Source organism: Cervus canadensis, chromosome 8 (assembly GCF_019320065.1).
Source record: "Cervus canadensis isolate Bull #8, Minnesota chromosome 8, ASM1932006v1, whole genome shotgun sequence".
Taxonomy (NCBI): Eukaryota; Metazoa; Chordata; class Mammalia; order Artiodactyla; family Cervidae; genus Cervus; species Cervus canadensis.
Window position 1 is genome coordinate 16638540 of NC_057393.1, and position 24477 is coordinate 16663016.

General features: G+C 42.8%; 1 protein-coding gene across 22 annotated transcripts in view; it reads left to right on the forward strand.

The window, feature by feature from the left end:
• The window catches only part of ABLIM1 (actin binding LIM protein 1), a 327992-nt gene extending 303734 nt beyond the window's left edge, over positions 1 to 24258 (forward strand). For 8 of the 22 annotated variants that reach the window (XM_043475365.1, XM_043475370.1, XM_043475360.1 and 5 more), the window contains 11 exons: positions 3844 to 3948; positions 5611 to 5658; positions 8652 to 8798; positions 10955 to 11046; positions 12257 to 12368; positions 14175 to 14239; positions 15165 to 15225; positions 15636 to 15643; positions 16470 to 16544; positions 17474 to 17554; positions 19113 to 24258. In XM_043475365.1, coding sequence (XP_043331300.1) covers positions 3844 to 3948; positions 5611 to 5658; positions 8652 to 8798; positions 10955 to 11046; positions 12257 to 12368; positions 14175 to 14239; positions 15165 to 15225; positions 15636 to 15643; positions 16470 to 16544; positions 17474 to 17554; positions 19113 to 19226 — 908 coding nt within the window. In that variant the 3' untranslated portion in view covers positions 19227 to 24258. The remainder of the gene's footprint in view (positions 1 to 3843; positions 3949 to 5610; positions 5659 to 8651; positions 8799 to 10954; positions 11047 to 12256; positions 12369 to 14174; positions 14240 to 15164; positions 15226 to 15635; positions 15644 to 16469; positions 16545 to 17473; positions 17555 to 19112) is intronic. The other 14 variants (XM_043475357.1, XM_043475366.1, XM_043475364.1 and 11 more) reach the window with 5 other exon arrangements.
• The last annotated feature ends 219 nt before the right edge of the window (positions 24259 to 24477 follow it).

The window sequence follows — 24477 nt, forward strand, 5'->3', positions numbered from 1 at the left end:
ATGCCAAAATTGTTAATGCCTTTCATCTTTTAAGGACTGAGAATTTGGTACCTGGCAATGTTGTATATTCCAAGACCTTATTCCCGACAAGCCATGTGACATGTAGAAATCATACTGTCCAGGAGCACTTAGATGGCTATGTTGCTGAGTGTCTGTTTACCTAGTGTTTTAAGATGTCACTATGGGAGGCTTTAAATGATTATAAAGTTAAATCTACTTACACAGACTTCAACATAGTAGTGTTGTTGGGTTTTTTTTGTTGTTGGTTTTTTTTTTTTTTTTTTTAATCCACTAAAAAGGGCAATGGTTGCTGGAGATATGCTGCCAGAAAAACCTCCGCCCAGCTGGAGACAGCATTCAGCCAAAATTCACCTTTGGGAATTGAGATAGTCGCACCATAGCTTTTGAGGGCTTCCCGGGTGGCACTGTGGTAAAGAATCCACCTGCCAGTGCAGGAGACTCAAGAGACGCGAGTTTGATCCCTGGGTCGAGAAGACCCTGTGGAGAAGGAAGTAGCAACTCACTCCAGTATTCTTGCCTGGAAAATTCCATGGTCAGGGGAGCCTGGTCGGCTACAGTCCAAGGCTTGCAACAGAGTGACATGACTGAGCACACACACACACCCCGTAGACTTTGAGAGCCGTCAACCGTGGAAGTTATGGGCTTCTCCTGCCACTTGCCAGCAGAGCATCTTAATAATAGAAACTTAATTCATGGGCAAATGCTAATTCTAGTGACTTTAAATCTCGGCGTCCCGTAGATGCATCTCTTTTTGTGTGTGCATGACTCTGGCTCTTAACTATCAGAACAGACTTAAGGGAGTTTCATCTGTTTGGATATTGTGACCAAAACCTGTGAGAACATACGCCCCAGAAAATCTGATGTTCTGCAGGTGCAGGAAGGCTAGAGGTGCAGGGTTAAGGCCAGAGAGCAATGCAGGTTTAAAGCAGTGGCACCCGTGTTCAGGATATGCAGAGTCTTCAAAAAAAAAAAAAAAACACTCAAAGCAAGGAAGTTGAGTCTCTCTACATCTTCCTTTGGGAATAGCCCACAAGAATTATTCTGTTTTTCAATTAGGGATTAGTCTTGTGAGTATTTTCTAATGTGTGTAAGAATAAAGGATTCTTCTGAAGTGGAACAATTCAGTTGGGGTTATTGAGGATCAACTCTGGGGAAACCTATTGAAAAAAAAAAAAAAAGATGCTATTGTGATCCCATTGTTGTGTCCTAGCATCTGATTGCCTTTAATTAACAGAAAGGTGGGATTGACCCTGGAGTGGTACTCACTAAATTAGGTCATTCGTTGCTATAGAATTATTTAGTTGGTCTACTTCAGTCGTTATTCACAGATATTTATTCAGCACTTAGTCTTGGCCAGGCGTTGTGCTGAACACATAAATATGAAAAAGACTTAGTTCTGATTCACCCTTAGGTTTAAAGCCAGATTTCCTACTAAATGTATATATCCTTCCTTCCCTTGCTTGCCTCTACCTGTGTTTTCCATACTCATTTTTTTCAGACATGGTTATTTCTCCTTAGGAGAGTGATAGTAAATGAGACAACATTTTCTTTAAATGAGCTTTTTAATATGTCAGTAATTTGGAGTGAAGCTCCATAATTTCTAAAAGCTAATATCTGACTTAATATAATATATTGGGAGTTAGATAGTAAACTGACTCTTAGGGAAAATAAGGGGGGCAAAAGTTTTAAAACATGATAACCAAAAACCTGGAATCTAAATTTGAGACAGTAACAAATTCAGATATCACATTTGGAATATCTTACTGCCCATTTGGTACAGATCTGTACTCTGCTTATCTAAAATTACACATTTTGAAAAACTAAAATCTATTAAACATATTATTCTGAAATGCAGCAATTGACATCTCTCATGTGTTGCTGGCCACATTTAAAACCATTTAACTTACCTGAAGAAATTGGTTCTTGTACACCTAAAACTAGTACACTGTTATATGTCAGTTATATCTCAGTTTTTAAAATTTAAGATAAAGTAAAAAAAAAAAAAAAAAGAAATTTATTCCTGCTCTATTTTCTGAAGATCTGATTTATTTAAAATTGTTAGCCTTAATTGATAGATAAATTGGACTTTATCAAAATTTAAAACTTTTGTGCTTCAAAGGACACTATCAAGAAATTAAAAGATAACCACAGAATGGAAGAAAACATTTGCAAATTGTGTGTCTGATAAGAGTCTTGTATCCAGAATATGCAAAGAACCCTTACAACTCAATCATAAAAGTGTTGCATTGGCCAAAAAGTTCATTTTGGGGTTTTGAAAAACCGAAATGAACTTTTTGACCAACCCAATAATTACGGGGCTTCCCTGGTGGCTCAGATGGTAAAGAATCTGCCTACAACACAGGAGACTTGGGTTCAGTCCCTAAGTTGGGAAGATCCCTCAGAGGAGGAAATGGCAATCCACTCCAGTATTCTTGCCTGGAGAATCCCCATAGACAGAGGATCCTGGTGGGCTACAGTCTATGAGGTCACCCAGTAGGACATGACTGAGCAACTAACACTTGATAATTATGTTAGTAGTTCATTAACTTTTGATAGTCCTACATTTTTTGGTGTTTTCTTGGGATGGATGTTTGCTCAGTCATGTGGAAGGAAGACAGGAGAGTAAGAGCTGACCTCTTTCTGATTTTGCACAAGTCTCAGTTCCCCCTGCAGCGCTCATCAGAGAGAGTGGCGGTGGCTATGGGAGTGGGTCTCTAGGCTTTTGCACCCACGCCCAGCAGCCCCTTCCAGCCTCCTCCTTACCCCCTCCTCCAAGAACCCTGTGCTGCCCAGCCACAGGGGCCTGTCCTCTTGCTCCCATGTACTGTGGCCCTTCCTTCCCCACGATGTTCTAGCTCCCTAGATTCTGGACCTTCTCACCCCTCTAGCCACCCACCCACCTAATGAGACCATCTCAATTCTGGTGTCTTTCCACGGCCTTTCTGAAAAATCAATGGCACCTTCATCTGAGTGCCTTGAATTTTTCATATACCCCTGAGTCAGCACCCGTATGGCATTACATATACTCATTTGTTGTAAGTCTGTTTCCTTAGGTAGACCCTGAGCCCCTTGCGACCAGACAGCACGTCTCCTTCACCTCCTCAGCTTCAGCTGAAGCTCATTGCCCAGCCACAGTAGGTGCTCAGTAAATGTCTCACCGATTGAACTTTTAGACTGGGTGAAGCTGTGTCTTTAAGAGAAACGTGGGGAGAGTGTCCCAAAGTACCTGGAAGAAAGGGATCTGACTCTATCATGTACATTTCAAAGTGAGGCAACAGAAATGTAGGCTGCAATAAAGGCACTTTGTGTCGCCCTGGGAAAGGACTGGGTTGACTACACAGGTTCCCAGTCTCAGCCTTCCATTCAAAGAAGTAGATTCCGATTGCCAGCCTCTGCCATCATGCCTGGAAGTGATTGTATTTGGATTTGCATATCCCACCCCTTGACATGCTTGGGATGTCGCCATCTGATATTGACCCTAAATCATTAGCAAGTGACTTTCCATCCCCCTCAATGTACTTTCCATCTAATCAGTTCGCTGCCAGCTCACAGCCTTCAACCGCATGCCATTGGAATGATGCATCTAACCGCTAGCTGCTTTTAACCTAGTTCCACTTGAACTTGAGTCTCTCTTTTGGAAAAATTCGATCTTATTCCAGTCACCTTTGTGAGCCAAATTGATGAATTGAGTTTGTTGCTTTGATTTCTCCTTTTTGATGTACCTCCTTCCGGTTTGTTGTTTTGAATTTTTATTATGCTTGCTTTGTTTTCCTTCTTGCTCTCCCTTCTCTCATTTTGTTTTCTCCATTCTTCTCATTGGAGGCAATGAGCCGTCCAGCGGCCGGAACTCCCCTCTCCCTTACCGGCCAGACAGCCGCCCTCTCACTCCAACTTACGCTCAGGCCCCTAAACATTTCCATGTTCCAGGTAGGAGCTGACGCGGTCTATGTCTTGGTGTCCTGTCACGGTGTAGAATGTAGCCTTGTCGCTTCTGTCTCGTCTCCATCTCTCACGCTCTGTTCATTGAGATGCACACAGCTGATAACCCCTAAATTGCAGTGTCTGACCTAGAGGGCCTCTCAGAAGCTTTGTATGGGAAATGCCAGGATTGTTTGAAAGTTTCCGTTTTCTCTAAAATGTTTAAGGTAGGGTGGGAGGCAGAAGGTGAAGGAAGGAGGGTTGAATCGCTTTATTTTGTTTCGACTAAAATTTTAATTTTACACTTACATTTGAACCTTCTAAGCTACCACTCTGTGGTTTACTGTCATTGACTATCACGGTGGCAATCTAGTTATCTTCTCGTTGTAGAGATTGGCCCACAGTGTTCTTGAAAGTGCTTTTATTTTATCTGTTTGTCTTCAGCGCGGAGATTCTTTCTGTGGGCTTTTCAGAGAGCTGTAAAATTGGGTCATTTGGAGGGTCTTTCTGCGATATATAATTAACTAACCCTCCATAGCCCACAGAAAGATCTTGCAATTTAGGCTTGGCACTCTAAGCTTAGTGTCATGGTACAAACAGTAATTTGCTGACAGGAACTGGAAAAGTCAGAACACATATCAATATCTTCATGTTTCAGGTCAGCTCAATTTGTGAAGGCAAGACTGGCCATCAGAGGTCATGATATTATTTTTCCATCAGAAGTACATTGTTTTGCTTCTTTTAGCTACTGAAAGTAGTCTAATAAATGACCGCTATATTAATGTTAGCACACATATTTGGAATCTGTATTTTTCTCTTTTGAGAAAAACTTGATAAACTTAAAAACTTAATAAACAAAGTTCAATAGGATTCATACCACTGAGATATGACTGCCTTTTTAAAAAAGAAAAAGTTGCATCAAACCTTGAAAATCAGTGTTGTACTTTTGTGGCTTTTTCACAAGAATCCAGTACCCAAGGTTCTGGGGAAACCTTTTGAAACCTCCCGAGTATTTGCAGTCAAAGTGAAATGGTTGTATAATCAAATGGGGCTCTGTATTAAAATGTGAATAATATTTGGCATCTCTTTTCCTTTTTTTTTTTTAAATTTGGCCTATGCACGTTAGGATTTTGTCCAACATCTTGTCAATTACATCAGATTAGCCTTGCACGTAAAACCTGTTTCTGTGTTTTACAAAAAGGTACTCTTAATTTTACTTCATCGCTTTCCACTGTTCCGCTCATTAGTTGAAAAGTAAATTGAGCTGCTGGTCTCTACTGGGCGCTCAATTTCTAGACAGTAGCAATTTGGGGATTTTCCCCAAACTGGTTATGTCTTCCTCACCATCACAGTATCTCCGCTGCTTGCGTTTCTCCCAGTTTTAACTCCACTTTTACTGAAGTGTGTATTTGAAATAAATGGCTCATGAGTGAGTGACATCTCTCTATATCCAAAGATGTATTACAAAGGATTCCATGTCACATGTCTATAGTAATTCACTTATTTCTGTAATTTCTTCTTTAGTAACCTCAATCTTTGTAATACAAAAGTCAACCTCCTGGGTTATTTTTGTTCAAGAGTCTTCAGTTCGGTTTGCCTCTGGGTTGATCTGTTTTTCCCATCGCTGAACAGGTTCCCATAATCACTCATGTTTGCTTTTCATTTCCACAGATCAAGGGATCAACATTTACCGAAAACCACCCATCTACAAACAGCATGGTAAAACCCACTTTCCTCCACGTAGCTTTTAAGTAGCAACGTCGGCTCAACTCTTTGCTGTCCTCTGAAACGCTCATCTGCTGTTGCTTTTGAGAATCAAACTGGGGTGTCCAGCATGTTATGCCTTTACGGTCTGCTAAGATGCAAATACTGTAAAGTTGGTTTTCCTAGATAGAAAACACCTAGCTTTTTTCTGAGCCCATCAACATGTATCATTTCTCTCATACAGGAGGGGAAGTATGGTCACACAGTCATTCACAAACACCCTCACAAGACTTTTTTTTTGGGTGGGGGGGGCAGTGGGCATCAAAGAGTTTAACCAACTGCTCTGATAATTTTGATGAGCTTGCAGTTTAACTAATTAAAACTAGTGAACACTAGCTACCTAAAAAATTCATCTGACCAAGGGAACTCCCTGGTGTTCCAGTGTTTAGGATTCCACGCTTCTGCTCCAGGGGGCATGGACTCAGTCCCTGGTTGGGGAACTAAGATCCCACAAGCTTCACAGCCAAAAAAGAAAAAAGAAAATGAGTTAATTAATTTGACCAAGCCCCCATCAGCCTGACTGTCCGGTTCCCCAGTTTCTGATGGGGCATGCAGACATCTGCGCCCTGTGGTAGAGTGGACCAGCCTCACGCTGAGACACATGTCTTGGTCCCAGCTCGTCACATAAACCATTCTGAGATATCACAGATGGAATTTCTGTCCCTCAGTCTTCTCATCTGCAAAAGCCAGTGCATAAGGCCAGCTTGTCTCTGAAATTCTTGCAAACTAAGAACCACTGACGTGGATCTAGAACTGTGTTTTCCTGTTCTGGAAATATAGCATTTTTAAACCCAGGAAATCGTATTACTCTTTGCAAATCACTATTCCCTCCACCATTTTAAGGTCTCTTTAGATTCCGCTGCTGTAAATCTTCATGAATAGGTTTCTACCTATTCAAAGCCAAGACTTTGGGTGATTTCAGAAAATTGTACCCAAATTGTGCCTGGAAATTTGAAGGCTGCCTTTAGAATCCAGTTGACATTAATGCATCCTGAAGGCTTAGGATGACATGAAAAGCAAATAAAGTTGAAATGCAAAAAGGAAAAAAAAAGTTCAGGCCAGCATTGTAGGGGAAAAAAAGAGAATGTAGGTATTGTAATGGCTCTAGTACTTAGGACTAGGTTTTTTTTCCTTCATCTGTATTTTTCTTTTTTAGGAGTTTACACCTTGTGCTTGCTTTTTTAAGTTTGTTAACATTGTTTTTGTTTGCTTTTTTATGGTTTAATGTCTTCTCACCCACTCATTAACATGTGAATGTTTACTGACTTCACCAATTCTAATCCGTAAGTACTGTTTGAAGTCTGGCTTTTTTTTTTTTTAAATGTAAGAATAAGATTTCCAGTTTGATTTATCAATTTAGAGACTTTTTCTTTAAATACTAAAATCTCTAAGACCCTGCCTCTCCAGACAAAAATAATCAAATAAGATTTAAAGAGATTGGATAATGTTAGGTTATTTATTTGGAGGGAACTGACTTCTTTTTGTGACATTGACTTTGACTAATCTATGCTTTATTTTCTATCAGTCCCTCAGAATTAAGAGTAGCACAAGCAGAATGGTACATCCAGAGGACCTTCTGCAAGAGAGCAGTTCTGTGTGATAGAAAAAGATGTCACCCCACACCAAAAATTGGTGTCTGTGCTCTGTGCATTTCGAAAATGCTAAATTTAAATAAAGTCACACTTTTCAGTCTCTAACATGCTGATACCTATTATCCTTCTTTAAGAAGAGGATATACAAGGCAGTGTTTTTCAAGCTGATTTTATCTTTTTTCCTCATGAGGTTAGAGATTCAGAAAAACACTGTTCCATCCCTGACTGAGAATTTACCCCTTTTTTATATATGGCAACCTCAATCAAGTTACTTAACCAAATTGAAACTCAGAGGTTACTTTAAAAATGAGGAATTGGAGCTGAAGATTCAAAAAGTTACTTCCAGATTTTAAAATCTATAAGCTCCAGGAGGGGGCCAAGTTTTATCTATAGTATATAAACACATATTATTAATATATTTAGAAATGTTTAGTAACATCCCAGATCAGTTTGCAAAATTAGCCAGCGTCAGAGACTGACCATTTAACCTGGCTTGTTTCTGTGATTACATCTGGGGCTCTAAGCCAGAGACCCTCCTATAAGCACAGCCATTAAGCGCACTGTGAGCTAATGCTGCTCCTCATCTGACTTTGTTGTTTTAAAGTTGGATGACTCACTTGTATATGCAGACCCTTGAACAGAATGACCAAATGGGTATGGCAAGCCTAAGTCTCAAGGCTAATTCCTGCAAACTGATAGTGAACTTTCCTGCTGCCGTTTCACTTGGGACTCAAGGACACATATATAATATGCAAGGATTAAAATGAATTGGATCAATATTTTTATGGCTAAGAAGCCACAAAGATCCATAGCCAATTCTCTTACAATTAACACCTACAGTCAAAGGACAGTGTCATGCATTTCACTTACCTTCTTAATTTCAAATTACTAATTCAAGTTTCTAATTGCTCTAGAAGACTATTGTCCAATAGAACGTTCTGTGATGATGGGAAATGTTCTTTAATTATGTCGTCCAATACAGTGACCACTAATCACAGGTTGATCACATAAAATGTGGCTAGTGTAGCTGAGGAACTGATAATCATTTTGGTTTATTTAATTGCATTAATTTAAATGTAGATAGCCACATGTAGCTCAAGCTAGTATTGGACAGCACAGCTCTAGAACAAGGTTTTTTCAGATGCAGAATAGATGTGGATTGAAGCTCTGCTTCTGGCAGAACACAAGGCAGATGAGTTGTCACCTAGGCACTGTTAGTGACTGGGTGATTGATGGTGGTGATAAGCAGCTATCTGGAGTTGACATTTTGGCCAGAGCACAAGAAAGCGATGTCAGAGGGTTGTACCACCGTGGCCTTGCAGACTGAGAGCTAAGCTGCCCCTGATTCCCATCTAGATGCAGCTGCCTTGGCAGCCCAGAGCAAATCTTCAGAAGACATCATCAAGTTTTCCAAGTTCCCAGCAGCCCAGGCTCCAGACCCCAGCGAGATTCCAAAGATTGAGACGGACCACTGGCCTGGTCCCCCCTCACTTCCCGCCGTAGGTATGCCACTGTTGCAGCTAAGCCAAATGGACGGATTGCTAGGAGATTTCAAAATGAAATGCTTAAAAAATATGCAAGGAAATGTGTAAAGATTTTAAGAAAAGTCTGACCAAGAGGTAGAAGAGTGAAAAGAACTAATGTAGTATTAACATGTGTGTAGAATACTTCCAAGTTACAAAAACCCAACCACCAGAGTCTTATGCTAACCAAACCCAACAAGGGGCAGAACTGGTCTAAAACAGGTGTTTTGTGTGGACTCTCAGTGGTTGTTGTAAAATCAGTAACTCTTTTCAATGTAGTTGAATCAAAGCCTCCTGCCTTGAACTTTGTTCTCTGTAGTTATAGTGAGTGAATTTACTGAGTGTCCACAGAAGCGTGACGTCTTTGAATTAAATTTGTTTCAGACGATTTCTGAGTTGTAATTACAGTTCTTAACAACCAGTCGAAACACTGAAGCACTTTCAGTTTTCTTGCCTGATCACATTCTCCATTACTAAGAAGGGCTGTCATGGAGTAGCACGTGTTCTGCAAAGTTACATGATTTCACATCTGTCATTTCCATGACTTCTGTGCTAATGTCACTTTTGAGCTGTTTCATTCTTTGCTTTGAACCACACATTTATGCTTTTGAGTTGTGTCTCTGGCTTTACTGTTTTGTCATTAGTTACATCACTTGACCCTAAAAAATGATACCACCAAAATACATGCTACTACTGAAAATTTAGTCAACTTTACAAAGATATGACTATATTATCATGTTTCTGTTGACAATCTAAAAGGCCTTCAATTTTCCAAAACTCCCACATTTTCCTCATTCTATTTTTTTTATCAAGTTACTTTTAGAATAATTTTTACAAGCAATATATGTGGACTTTAAAGCAATTGATAGTTATAGAAATGGTTGAAGGAAAAGTCTACCTCCTTGGTTCATTATTCACATGTATTTTATACATTATGTTGGCTTAAGATGTATCTATTGCTAGTTCTTGCAGACTTTTATTTGTGTAAATTAAAGAGAGAAAATTCACATTGCCATTTAAAAACTGAAACAATCATCAGCTTTTTTCTGCTGGTCCACATCCTTCAGGCAGTTCTTGGGGCTACTGAGATTCCTGGTTCAGTCATGTTGCTTAGTGGGGACATTAAACAGCTAAACTTTGAGGAAGAATTAACATTTTATTGTTATCAACTGTCATCAGTAAATAGTTGAAAGCTCTTTGAGTTTCCAAAATGAAGAAAACTTCTGGCCCATTAATCAAAATGATGAAGACTGAAACTATTAAAGTTTATTTTGATTAGATTAGCAAGCTTTCCTGTTTCCTCCCACAGCCAGATTAACCCAGGCAACGTAGGAAAACAGTAATTATCTTACTTTTCCAACCATTCAGACAGATTCCTCCTTTCTACCCCAGTTCTTTGTTTCCAGGAAGCTTAAAATTTGTACATTATCTGCTATATTGTACTGAAGTAACTTCATAGCTGCAGTAACCCTTTTATGGATCCATTCTTATAAAACTTTTTTGGACCATCTTCCAAGAGACTGAGGCAAGGAAACATTAGAGACCCATCTCTTAAAAGAAAAAATAAAGCATGCTTCTTAATGAATTTATTGAAGGTAGGAGGCAGGGTGACAGTGTGGTAACAAACCTAAATATTCAGAAAAAGGGAAAACTATAAGATTTTTAAACTCATCACAGGAAAGTGACTATCTTACCTATTTGATGGTAGTTAGATGAATTTGGATTCTTCTGTGTTTGAACACTGACCCCAGGGACATCAAAATAATAACTGCCGATGCCCCTCCCACCTACTATGGACGCTCTGGCCAGTGGCCAATGGGATGACTTAGACCCGATCATAAGGGCAAACCAAGGTCTAAGTGAGCAGATCAGATTTGTTGCCAGGCCAGAATTCTCACCTTACTGAATCACACATTGCACTGTCTTGTCAAATAGGGCTCCCTGTCTCAAGAAGCCAGTCAGGGGTGCTGAATTGGTAGCAGGCTCTTTTTTTTTTCCCTTGTGTTGTTCACGAATGCTGATGACCACTGCTGACTTTGCTCACCTGACAAGTTCAGCACAGGTGCCCTAATCCCTTGAGACCCAACCCCCCTTCCCTGGGGCTAATGTGAGAAGTTGTGTTTACTGTGGAACTAGGAGCTGACACGAGGCGCAGATCTAGCGGCCGAGAGGAAGAGGATGAAGAGCTTCTGAGACGACGGCAGCTTCAAGAGGAGCAATTAATGAAGGTTTGTCCCTTAAACGACTTTGCTGAAGCCTTTGGTTCAGTTCTGCGGTTCCTTGTTATGGAATGATGACTGTGGGCAAGATGAGCAAGAGGTAGTCCCAGACCTCTTGCTGTCCAGTAGGAGAGACGAGATGGGCACATGGAGACTCTTAAGGCAGAACATTTAGTGGGTTCTGGAAGAGAGCATATGGAAGCTGGAGGTCAGATGGGAATGGAATAAATGTTAGGGCTTCTACAAGGAGAACGAGACTCTGTGTGGGGCGTGTGGGTGTGGTACCTGTGTTGAAAGGATGCTGAAAGGCCAGGCTCAGCCCAAGTGTACTTCGAGGCGGTACAATACCTTCTTTCCCATACGCAGGCTGTGCTGAAGGAATTCTCTTGGAACAGAGCATTTCTCCAAGTCTTTCCTTGGACTCATAAGGCCTTGTGTGTGTATCTGGACCAGGAGAGAGGGATAAAATGGACTCTCACCAAAGCACCCTCATGATAGCCTCTGTCTCTAGCATAGGCCTGCAGCATCCCAGAAGACCAAAAGAAGGATAGTCAGTTGTAGCCAGGGGTTGGGGAAGCTGAGAAATTGTAAATTATTATTTTCCAAAGATACTTAATCATCTGGGGAATGCACATATACTAGTTGTATGGGGATACAAAGTTGCATGTATTATGTGATCCCAGTTTTGTATGTTATACATACAAAAGACTGCATAGAGAAAGACTGGATAGGGGTAGATCAAGATGGCAATAATGTTTATCTCTGGTGGATTATGGCCTGTTCTTTTTTCCCCTCCAGATTTTCTAGAATCTGTACAATGAGCATGCATTATTTTTTCCCTATTTTTTAAACAAGTCAGTATAATTTCTTTTTAAAGGCTGCTATCCCCAAGCTTCCCTTCCCACATCAAAAATACATACACCCTCACACACTGCCTCTTGAGTTTCCCTGCTGGCACTTTGGCGGGGGCAGAGAAAGGAGAACACTCTTCTGATGTGGAGCCTGGCTGAGGGCAGCCGAGCCTTGACGTTGAAGGGGCCAAGTGGGGTTCAAGATCCAAAACCTGGATGACTTTTAGGGGAACTCCCAGGCTTGGGGACAATATGCTTCAGGCCTCTTCAGAGTCAGGAACTTCTTGCAGGACCCACTGAAAAGAAACTGCAGCTCCCTGAAAGTGACTGCAGGCTCCTCTTTCATCTTTCTTTTCCTCCATGAATAGCTCAACTCGGGCCTCGGCCAGTTGATCCTGAAAGAAGAGATGGAGAAGGAGAGGGAGAGCCGCGAGAGGGCCTCCCTGGCCGCCAGTCGCTATGATTCCCCCATCAACTCAGGTGAGCAGCAGACCCACTGCCTTCCCTGAGCCGGGCGCCGGCCACCTGCCTGTGGGGAACCTATCTTGACTGTTCCAGGAGGGGCAGGGCTGCTCCCGGAAAGGAAGCATGACAATCCTTTGTCATGGAATCTGTGTTCAACTCAGCTTAAGAGCCTGCCACGGCTCTTCCATAAATGTGTATTTCCTTCTTGCTAGAAATGGGGGGAACCCTTGGAGGGTGTCACGAACCAGGAGGGGTCAACTTCCTTGTGCTGAGTCTACCTTCTAGAACATACATCTCAATCCATCTCAAGGGGAAGTGGCCAAAAGGAGATTCTTATAGAGAACAGAATGCTTTTTTTTTTTTAAGTTTTTGTCCACACCCTGCAACATGCAGGATCTTAGTTCCCCGAACAGGGATCAAACCCATGTCTCCTGCCTTGGGAGTGCAGAGTCTCAACCACTGGAGTCCCAGAGAAGTCTGAGGACAGAATGCTTTTTAACTGTAGAGAGCATGAACACTACTTTCTAAATATTTTCTATATTTTCTAATATATTCAGTGTAAGAGCTGAGGGCTGACAGGGATGTTTTTGCTACTTTTGAAAGAGATTACTCATCTGCTGGACTGAAATAGTCTATCAGTAATTTTCCCCTGCTTATACTTATCATAAGCCAAATCTCTTTCAAGCTGTAAAATTTCTTCTCTGATGTTCTAAACTAGTGCATTATTTTCTCTCCTGAGGGTTCCTTTAAATACGTGTTCAGTATTTTCCTATGCAAATACTTCTGCTAAACATTACTTCATTTAATTGTCACAACCTACCAAGAAGTACATGATGTTATCATTCCCAATTTTTAGATCAGGAAACACATAAAGGAAGTTTTAGTTACTTGCTCAGTGTCACATTGCTGATAACTACAAAACTAAGATTAGGAGTCCAAGTGTTATATCCCCAGAGCCCACACTCTTAGTTGGACTGCCCTCCTGCCTCTCATAGATGCCTGCCTGGTATTGATCTTAGATTAGGTAGTTTTCTAATCTTTAGAGTAAATCCTTCCAATTCTGCAGATCTGTTCTCTAAGAGTAAATGGCGCTGCATCTGCATGGGTCAAGAAGGGAAGACCTTAAAAGGTGGAATACCAGGCCCAAAGATGCAGCGGTGCTAAGTCACAGAGCCAGAATTCAAGCCCAGGTCTGCTCCCTCCAAAACCCAGCAGCATGATGCATTTATGCTGCTGATCAGTGGGACACCTTATCGCAGCCCTTCCAGGAGTCCAGCAGTGGCTGGCCAGTAGATCCTGGCAACTTTCATGTTGGCCTCCAGATCAGTTATCACTGTCATACCAACCACGGCTTGGGTCTATGCATCACAGTAGCCCTGGGTTCAAATCATTGCTCAGATCTTTACAAGCTGAGCAACCTCGGGCAAGTACTTAACTTCTCTTGGTCCCTATTTCTTCTCCTGTAAAATGGAAATAATATCAGCATTATTAGGATTGTGTTGAGGAGTCAGAGGTAAAGCATGCCAAGCATGTCTTTCTTCCCAACCCCTCCTTGATAATGTCACTGCCCACCCATTCCGTGTATCACCCAAATCTGGTGGTGTTTTGTCAACATTTGAGCCCAATATGGGGCTTCTCACGTGGTTTTAGTGTTAAAGAACTCACCTGCTGATGCAGGAGACAGACGAGAAGAGGGTTTTTTTTTTTTTTTCTTGTCTAAATCTTCTGTTCTGCAGAGTAGAAGATACACCGGCAATTTCATGAGAGAATTACACTTTCAGTTCCTAACAATTGCTTTTTAAAAATCTTTCTCTTATTCAGCTTCACATGCTCTATCGTCCAAAACCTCATCTCTCCCAGGCTATGGAAGAAATGGGCTTCACCGGGTAAGATTTCTTAATGACTCGTTTCTGAGTTTCTTCTCTCTTCAGTCCTAGTTGGAATGTTGACGTATTGTCTGAATATATCAGAATATGATCTCAGTGTTGGAATATAATGAAAATTGTAATCTCTCTGGTCCTGGTAAATCACTTTGAGTTACAGGCAAGATAAAATATTTCTTTTGAGAGAAAGGGAAATTGACTTTAGATAAAACAATAGCCTATGCAAATTATTCTTTTTGGTGGTTTATTAAGTTATTGGCTAATTTTAAGTATGTTTGGAACAACTTATGCATATGAGTATATGTTTTCAACTTTGTATTTTATGAGATAAGTATATCCCATGACAATTTAACATCTGGATTAAGATATGCTGTAAGGACAAAACATATCAGAAGTACAAAAACCTTCTTACAAGTAAATTCCACCAATAGTTTTTATATTGATTGCATATTAGAATGATAATATTTTGGAAGCCCTGGTTGCAGTAAAATATACTATTAACATTAAAAAAAAAATAGCCTGTAGAAGCTTGTGGGAAAACTGGATTGTGTGGCAAATTTCTACAATCAAGTACAAAGTAATTATATATTGGAGCCACTATCTCTGCTGTAAAAAGATACAGGAAGGTTTGTTGCAGCCTTGCTCTCCACAAAGCATAGAACAAGTCTAACTGTGTAGCTCTGATGCAGAGAAATGTGTTTTTATTTATCAGCAAGAGATACTTGCTTATCAAGGGTCTGAGCAGTAGCAAAGAGCATACAGCAAAACACAAGGATTTCATAGAAGAAATATGTAGGAAAAGTAATGGGGGTCCAGCAACACAACTTGGGAGGACTTCTTAGGATTTTATAAATCCTTTCCCTTTTCACCTGACCCCAAAATGAGTACTGTGAAGCAGATTTTCTCATGGTGTTTTCCCTCATTTCAGCCTGTTTCTACAGACTTCGCTCAGTACAACAGCTACGGGGACGTCAGCGGGGGAGTGCGAGGTGAGGCCCAGTTTATAGGAAGGAATTCATTGGCCCTACTATGTGCTGAGCACTGGAAGTAAAGTGATAAGCAAGCTGTGGGTCTGTCTTCAGAATGCGTGTGGTAGAGACAGGGAAAGAGAAACTCTGAGATAAATGCTATGATTGGACATGCAAAGAAAACGGAGCCACATCTTCAGGGTGTCAGCTTCCATGAGAAAGAGTATTTAAACTGATAACTAAAACTGGGACAGGCATTTCCTGGGTTTAGGGAGCAACCAGGCAGTAGGGGCAGAGACCCGGAGCTGGGGGAGAGCGTGGCTCATGGGGGCACGTTTGGAGAATTGCAATAGGATGTAATCTCTGTTTATGTTTCTGTGTTGTTCTGTGGTCCTGCCCCTTCTGAGATTTTCTTTGTCTTTCCTTTCCAGACTACCAGGTATGGACCAGTCTTTTTCAAGTTGACTACATGGGCAAAACAGCCTTTTTCCAATCCAGACGTGCTCTTCTGCTACTCCAGAGAAGAGTTTCTGTTGAGGAAGACCCTGATTTTGGTTGATCCATCTCATCATTAGTCCACAGATGTGAGGAGCCTTGAGCAGCAGGCATGCTTGGTGCCCAGATCAAGCCAGTCCTGCAGGCCTTGCAGACATGGCATGCACCAGGCTGGATGTCAAGGACTCTCTTGCTCTGCCTTGAAGAGTCTTCTCCAGGGTGGAAGTGGACCAGTATCAAGGGTCCACACATATACAGTTGTTTTTTCTTTTAATCATAACCACTCACTCCTTGAGGCCCTCTCCTCTTTGTGGTCACAAATGAAACCCCTGCCTTGGCCAATATGAGAAAGCTACTGTGTGTAGTTTTCCTTTTTCCCTTAGACCCTAAACCTAAAATGATGATGGAGAGTGAGAAAAGGGGAAAAGTGCAAAGCAAACTAAAATTAAAATTAAAAAAAGTCATAGACTTGGCAATTCTTTGCTGTACCGTATACTTTCATGCATGCAGCCTACATTCAGGGATTAGTGAATAGTTATTAAGCCAAGATCTTTCATCAACTGGATTATAAGAGGGCGGTATTCCCAGTATCCTTGTTTTTGTTCAGCAAGGAGCTCATTTTGAAAACTCCATGGTAATTAAGATGTCACAGCTGTAAAATGGCAGTGAGGATTTGAGACCCAGACAGGGAGGTCTGGGAGCCCACCGAGGTCTCCCCCAGCTCCCCCTGCTGCCATGGGCTCCTCCTGAAATCTGCTTCTCTGTTGCAGACCCTCCCAGATGGCCACATGCCTGGAATGAGGATGGACCGGGGGGTCTCCATGCCCAACATGTTGGAACCAAAGGCAAGTGTGGCCCTTCTTCTCTTTCCTCCCCCCTGGAGATGAAACGGGGACATAACCCCCAAAAGACTTGATTTTCTATCTTTTTCAGGGCTGAGACCCACCTGGCTCCAGCCTAGTCCATTAGTCAAGCTATATCATAAAGCATCCTTCTATTCCCTTGGTTTGCCACACCAAGCTAGCAGGATTGAACCCTCACTGGGTTTGGTGCTGTGTTCACAATGAAGTGCCAGCACTTCCCTCCTGCGACCTTGGTACCCACTCAGCCCCTGCCATAAGCACAGCAGAGCCTGCCTAGTGCCACGTGGAGCAGCTGCAATCCACTCCAGATAAGATGACCAATGTGCCCCAACTTGCCTGGGACTCTCCTGGTTATAGCACTGAAAGTCTTGCATCCTGGGATCCTCCACAGTCCCCAGAAAACTGGGATCATTGGTCGCCCCAGCTCTAGAACATTCTGTGACTCTAGAGGTGTCCAAGGGGTGTGCCCCCTGGTGACCATAACTGAGAGTTATTTCAGAAAGTCACCCACTAAGTCACCGCTGCTGGGGCTGCACGGCTCGCTGGTTTCATGAGCTGGTCACGGAACAAGATTGTTGAGCCCAGCAAAGGTGTCCTGCCATATACAAACGTGTACCTGTCATTTCAATTCTCTTCTAATCTTTACCTTCATACCCAGTACATAGTAAGTGGGATCCTTTCACCCAGCCATGCCCTCCAGAGGCCCAATGCCACAGGGGACACCGGTGGGGATTGGGAATGTGTAAGAACCTGCCCCTGTCCACTGGAAGCTCAAGCGAGGAACACCATCGCTCCAATGCTTTAATCATAGTGTCTCAGAAGCTCTGTCTTGGGAGTCCGAGGTTTTAGGTAGCTTCTGTTTGTTATTAAAAGGGACAGCTGTGTTCTATACGAGGTGTTTTTCTTCGCAGATATTTCCATATGAAATGCTGATGGTAACCAACAGGGGGCGCAACAAAATCCTAAGAGATGTGGACAGAACCAGGCTGGAGGTAAAAAACAAAACAAAACTTGTCCCAACTGTGTATTCCTGTGCATTTCCTGTGACTCTCCCCCAAGAATTGTTCCAGTTAAGGCAAAAATGAGAAAGGATCAACCTAGGTAAAACTAACTTTGGATGAAAACCCAGATTTGTATTTAGGAGATCAGCATAAAAATGTGTGGTTAAATACAAAAGAACAGCCCAAGAAGTGCAGGATGATTTTAGTCATTTTCCTTAGAAATTTGGGCTTCCCTGGTGGCTCAGCTGTGAAGAATTCACCTTCAGTGCGGGAGACCTGGGTTTGAGCCTTGGGTTAGGAAGATCCCCTGGAGAAGGAAAAGGCTACCCACTCCAGTATTCTGGCCTGGATACTTCCATGGACTGTCCAGTCCACAGGGTTGCAAAGAGTTGGACACACCTGAGCGACTTTCATGTTCACTTTCCTTAGAAATGTAAAGTTGCCAGAATTTAGTGGGCGATGTAGAATGGGGTCTCCACCACATTTCAGACACACCCAAATCCTTATCTTTCCCTGAGCCTGAATTGTGTCTGCTGAGATTAGGGAGGGAGCATTTGATACAGAGGTGTGTACTAGACAAGTTTCTCTCTTGACTGTTTCCACATTCCTGGATGAAGGCTGAGCAGGGTACACATACCTAAGCCGCCCTCCTTAGACATGGGAGACTGATCTTTGTACTTTTCCATCTGAATGGTTTTAATTAAGAAAAACTCGGGCTGCCAGTCTCTTAAAGAATCGTTAATTTTCCCTAACAAAAGGCTGTACCTTTGTATGTGAGCTCAGGCTAGCACAGAGGAGAAAGGCTGGATCCACTCTCCTAAGAGAACTTTTCTAGACAGCACAAGAGATTGAAGTCCATAGACCAGGGCTTTGCTGGTGGCTCAGTGGTAAAGAATCCGCCTGCAATGCAGGAGATGCAGCAGGGGCCATGGGTTCGATCCCTGGGTCGGGAAGATGCCCCTGGAGAAGGAAATGGCTACCCACTCCAGTATTCTTGCCTGGAAAACCCCATGGACAGAAGAGTCTGGCAGGTTACAGCACCATGGTGTCACAAAGAGTCAGACACAACTGAATACATACATCATCATTATCAGTAGACCAAGCATCCACATGAACTCCTGTTGCTGAGTCAGGAAAAAGCCCCAGGGCTCCCAAAGGACCACCCTGGATGTCTCTCTCTGACTTTCTCATTGCTCTGGTCCATTTTCTCCACATCTACTCAGCCTTCCAATGACCAGAAACAGAGTCGCCTCTGGCATAATGAATTAGGTTTCTGTGCCCCATCCCCTTTCGGTGTTATGGTAATCATCAATAGTACTCCACTAGCTCTGCTGTTCGGTAGGAGGGGTACCTCACCTGGCCCATCCAGGTAAGGAACTGGGTCCTTACCACTGCTGGGTCCAGTGCCTGCTAGGAAGCCTCAGAGATAAACTCCTTTTCCGTCACTTTGCCTTGCTCTTCAAAACAATTGCTTGTTAACTGAGGAACAACTCTCGAGGCCACCCATGTGGCCAGCAGGACTGACCACTGTTCTTTTCTCCCATCACAGCGCCACTTAGCCCCAGAAGTGTTTCGGGAAATCTTCGGAATGTCCATCCAGGAGTTTGACAAGTTACCTCTTTGGAGACGCAACGACATGAAGAAAAAAGCAAAACTCTTCTGAGTCCCACATGTAGACAGCCCTTAGGAAAAGGACTGACCACGGCGGGGACACATAGGATGTTGAATTAAGGCCCAAACTTGATTGGAGCATTTGCAAACTACAGTCCCTCAGCAACAGCCAAAAGGGAAAAATCTGATTATAACACCCATGAGCCAAATATGGGGCCAGCCCACGGCCACACTCGCCCAGAAGCAGTGGGGTAGAAATGTCTGTGTTTCCACGCTCGACATTAGCATTCACCTGTGACCTTTTTCCATCACCTTGTGTCCACAACAGGAGCTAATTCTTTCATTTTCTTTCAACTGTTATCCAACAGTAGTGCGACTGTATGAATAAGAGCCAGCAAGTGCCCTTAAGATGCCGCATGGGCAAGCAGTTGTAATAACTCCAAAGTATGAATATATTTATCTTGTAGCGCCTTGGCTGAGAAGCAAGAGCCCGGGGGGCAGGTCCACGTGGCAGCAGCCTTTGCCCCTTTCCTCACTGGCCTCCTGCAGCGCTGCCCGGGCCTCAGCGGGATGGACAGCAGGGTCGGGCTTCCCTGGAGCTCTGTTTCAACAGCCACCGAAGGCATTTTTAACAAGCTCCTTGTTCCCTACTGTTTGCTAGGACCCAACTTGGCAAGTTACTTAGCTGTTGCTAAAAAAAAAAAAATAGGAAAAAGGAATGGATGAAAATTCTCCTTTAACCCTTTTCTACTTCAGGCAGTGTGTTCCTCCCCACCAAGGACAAGAACAAGGAGCCCCCAGCCCTCCACTCTTACAAAGAAAGGAAAGGGAAAGATTGTCTCCTGATTGGCCCAGTTAGATACTGTTAGATGAGTTTGCTCCAAAGGCCATAGCCCTCTTGACCAAAAAAAGAAAAAAAATTCTGTGTCTTCCCAGTGCAAGTTTTCCAACCCAGCTTCCTCTTCTCTCTATCCAGCATCCTATATATCACACCAAGCCCTCGCTGATTTTGAGTTCTTTAAGGTCTTTTCAGTAGTAGGCTAAGGAAAGGCATGTTTTTCTCTTTGAAAGCTCTGCAACTCAAGGGCGATGGCCTCCAACTGATTTAATTTGGTCTTTTCAGCTTTCTTGCCTAGCTCTGTTGACTTCCTGATACGTGTATGTGTGTGTTTGTGTGTGTGTGTTTTCATGTTTTCACTGAACCATGACAGTCTGGGGAGCCTGCATGTGCTTTTAAATTTCATTCCTGCTCGAAGGTTTGTCCTACTCAGCTGCAGTTTCTAAGGGACATTTGCACAGGTGCATGTGACTCAAAGGTCAAGAGTGAGACTAACTGCATCCTGGCCAGCAGGTCCCTCATGAAAAGATGCTGGCGGTTAGAAGCCAGCATATTCCATGACAGATGTAGCTCAAGTCAGCATCAGACTGAAGACCGAGGCTTTGGATCAGGCTGGGAGGAGACAACAGCAGAACTTCCCACCAGAGTCCTCAAACTCAGCAACACAAGATTCACATTGGAGCCAAGGATTCCACCCAAACTTGCATTTAAGACACCACCATGGTTCCTGAAAGCTTCTGGCTGAGACTTAAAGGTGATGTCAGTTACACGTAGGAGGTTGTCACATTTATTTGCATGCTTTGGAGGGCTGCTTAAGAATTTAAACTCTTACTTAAAGCCAAAGGAGAAAGCATAGGAGGTTGTCACATTAATTCTCATGCTTTGGGGCTCTGTTTAAGAATTTGTAAACTCTATTTTAAAGCCAAAGGAGAGAACCTATGTATGCCACTAATTATAAAAGCTCAGAAGTTCTTCCTGCTGGCACCAAATATTAGAATGAGTTAGTAGCTGATACCAGTGGCAAAAAGCAAGAATATTCTTTCTGACCTTGTGCTGGAGACCTAACTTGTGACACACTCTCATGGCTGGATAACATAATGAACATGACAGTTGCTTTATAGTATTCTGTGCTTTCCCCAAAGGAATCTCAAACTGCCTGACCTTTGCTAGACACTGAATGTTTGAGGACTGTGTGTGTGTGTGAACGTGTGTTGGACCTACTAATGTATTTAGCACACGGCTCTGATGAGGTTAACATGAGGAAACCAGCTCCTCCTTGGACTGAAGGCAGACTGCAGCCCCTTCAGTTCTGTCCCTTCATCTGTTTGGTTTGCTGCGTTTTGCTTCATTCAGTACACCACCTGTGCCATCTTCTCTCTCACCTCTCCTGCATGGGCAGCCTGGGCACAAGACCTGTGTGTCCTGGTCCTTCACTTTGGCAAAGTCTGAGGGTGGGGGCCACGATGAAGTCCCAGTGTTTCCCTGCCTTGACCAATAACAAAGATGGCCGAATGGGTCCTAGGGCTCAGCTAGAGGAGAGAGATTTTCATGATGGCGATAAGAAGGACCCTCAGTGTTTTTCATTGGCGACTGAGTTATAACCCACATACTTGCAGATCAAATGTCAGTGTAAGAAAAACCACAATGATTGTTACAGAGCTGAGCCCTAAATTTGCCCTCACTAATGAAACTTTACTTTTCTTGTTACTATTGAATTCAGTTCAGCATCCTCCTTGGGTGAAGGGGAAAGCGTCTTTCCATATCAAATGTATTAGCTAATTTAAACTATACCATGCAAAACTGCCTTGCCAGAAATGCCAATAGCTTCCTGTCTGTAAGTAGAGCAGTGCCGCTCTCTGAAGTGGGGGCTCCCCAGCCCCGCTCCCCAGCAGAAAGCTCCAGGCTGAGTGGTGGGTCACGGCACAACCTGGTTCTCCCAACTGCCAAATCAAATCAAATCAGTGGGCTACAACACCCTATCTGTTGCGTTGAACTGGGCTCAGCATGCTTGTCCCCAGAACGTCCAGGTCACTGCACAGGAAATGAGAGTTCTCTGCTTGAATCCCGCCCTGCATAAAAAATTCCAGTTCTTAACACTGTCAAATTAATAAGAATTGTTTACTCTAGAAAAAGGAAGTATATGCATGGCAAGCTTCCCTGGTGCATACAGAAAGGGCTACATTTTTGAGCATTGGACTGACTAGTGATTCTTGAAGCATAGGCTGATTGCATGAAGAGGCCTCTATAGTTACATGAAAGTCAGCGCTTCCTTTAGAGTTTCTTCCGGAAAAACCAGGATACCATTTAGTCTTTGGGTGTGATTTATGTCGAAACACAAAGAGCATTTGGAAACTTGTCCATCTTGCTGGGTGTCTATCTCTTGGTTTGGGTTCATTACTGAATGTTCTTAATGTGACTTCTTTAATCACAAAAGAGAAACCTCCTGTTCTCAGAAACCTTGAACAGAAAAGCTAGTGTCAATGGGTAATAAGGTGCAAAGAAAAAAAAATAGTTTTTCCTTGTCATGTCCTCTTAGTCTCCCCTCTTCTCCTAGTTCTGTAGTGTCCAAGCTGAGCTTCCTCTTCCAGGGTGAGGCTGGAACTATGCCTTTTTCAACTTCCATCCCCTCCATCTGCGATGTCAATCAGCTCCACTGGGAAAAGTCTTGCTGGAAATGTTAAACTTTCACCTAATTTCTTTACACTTTAAAGCAAACACCTTTTTCTAAAGAACTGCTTCTCAGATGATTATATAAAATATATATGCTTTTGCAAGTTGAAAAATTCAAATTCACTTTTGACTAGGTAGGTTTTTCTAAAAACTCTTTAAGGCAAACTTGCTGTTAGCATTCTCCTGCGTGTTGAAGGGGCAGGGGACCGTCCTGTCTGTAGGCTCCCAGAGCCCTCTCTCTGACCGCTGGGAAAGACGGTGGAAGGAAGATGAACTTTGTGCTATCAACCCTTCTGTGTCCTCTGCAGGAAGCTCTGTTTTTACAAATCATCTTGTCTGTATTTCCGGTCACTGTTTAATCTGTACTTCCTAGGCCAGACTTGATTTTATCTGGCTTATTAAGATTATTTCCCTTTGATAAAACAAGTGTTTGTCAGGATGCCCTAAAACTCATTAGTACTCCCTTTTGAAGTACATTCTATTAAAAAAGAAAACAGATTATTTCAGGCTTGAGATTTGTAATGACACCTTATAGTGCTGACGTGCATTAAGGAAACTACCCAATTATGCTTTTTTTTTTTTAAAGGATAATTGCTTTACAGAATTTTGTGGTTTTCTGTCATACATCAACAAGAACCAGCCATAGGTACAACCATGTCTCCTCCCTCCCGGATACCCCTCCCAATTATGTTTTAATGAAAGAGAAACTTTGGTATTAAAAAAAAAAAAATCACTTTCTGTTTGCAAGAAGCAGTGGGGAGATGGACTGACACACTTTGCATGTGAATCTTTGTGTTTTTCATTTGGGACAAGTTTCATTTGTGGCAGACTCGAAAGGGGGAAGTGGTCAGTTTAAGCTGAAAAGCTTTCTAAACAATCTGCTTGTACACAGCAAAATTAAACCCAATCTTTTCTGATGCTTAGTGTAATGGAGTGGCAATTGCTCTCATTAAATAAAGTTCTTCCCCAAAGAGTCTCTCCCAAGCCCTGAGTCGCTTTCTGAGCCCGTTTGGCAAAGGTAGAGGAGAAGCCTGCATCCACTGACATTCAGAAAGGTAGGGAGCTACTTAGTGATTGTATATGTGTATGTTTCTTTGCTCTTACGAAAGAGGAGTGTCCAAGGGATTGGTGTTCTTTTGGGGTGTTCTGTACAGACCTGTCCAGTAATAAATGTGTGTGGTTTCTGTGAGTTGCCGACAATCCTGCATCGAAGCTTTTGCAGTTCTTTCATTTTGAAGTTGGGTTTAATGGAATTTTTTTTTTTGCAAGTGTTGAAAGGCATACTGTTCTTCCTACCTCCCCTCCCCTTCGCGAAATATGAAAGCAAACGTTTGGAAGAACTGTTGTTTAAAAGATGTATCGTGTCCCCCGTGAAAGTATGTGGGTGTCTGTCGGTGTCCTGAGTGCCACGTGGCAGTGCACAGAGGCGGGGGTGGCCCTGGGCCCGAGCTGCTGTGCTTGTGATGCTGACCTGCTCCACGCTCCTGTTGAAATTAGCACCTGCCTCCCCCCGCCGCTGTCTGGCCTCACTGTTGTCCTCACAACTCAGTGAATAAAGTGTGTGCTTTATTCGTAACTGCCTCCACGCCGTGTTTTCTTTCTGGTTCCCTCGCTCCCTTTAAAGGTCTGTCCCATTTGAAAAAGTGCCAAAGGACTTCCCTGGTGATCCAGTGGTTAGGAATCCATCTGCCAGTGCAGGGGACATGGGTTCAGTCCCTGGTCCGGGAAGATCCGACATGCCAAGACACCTAAGCCCGTGCTCTGCAACAAGAGAAGCCACCGCAGTGGGAATCCC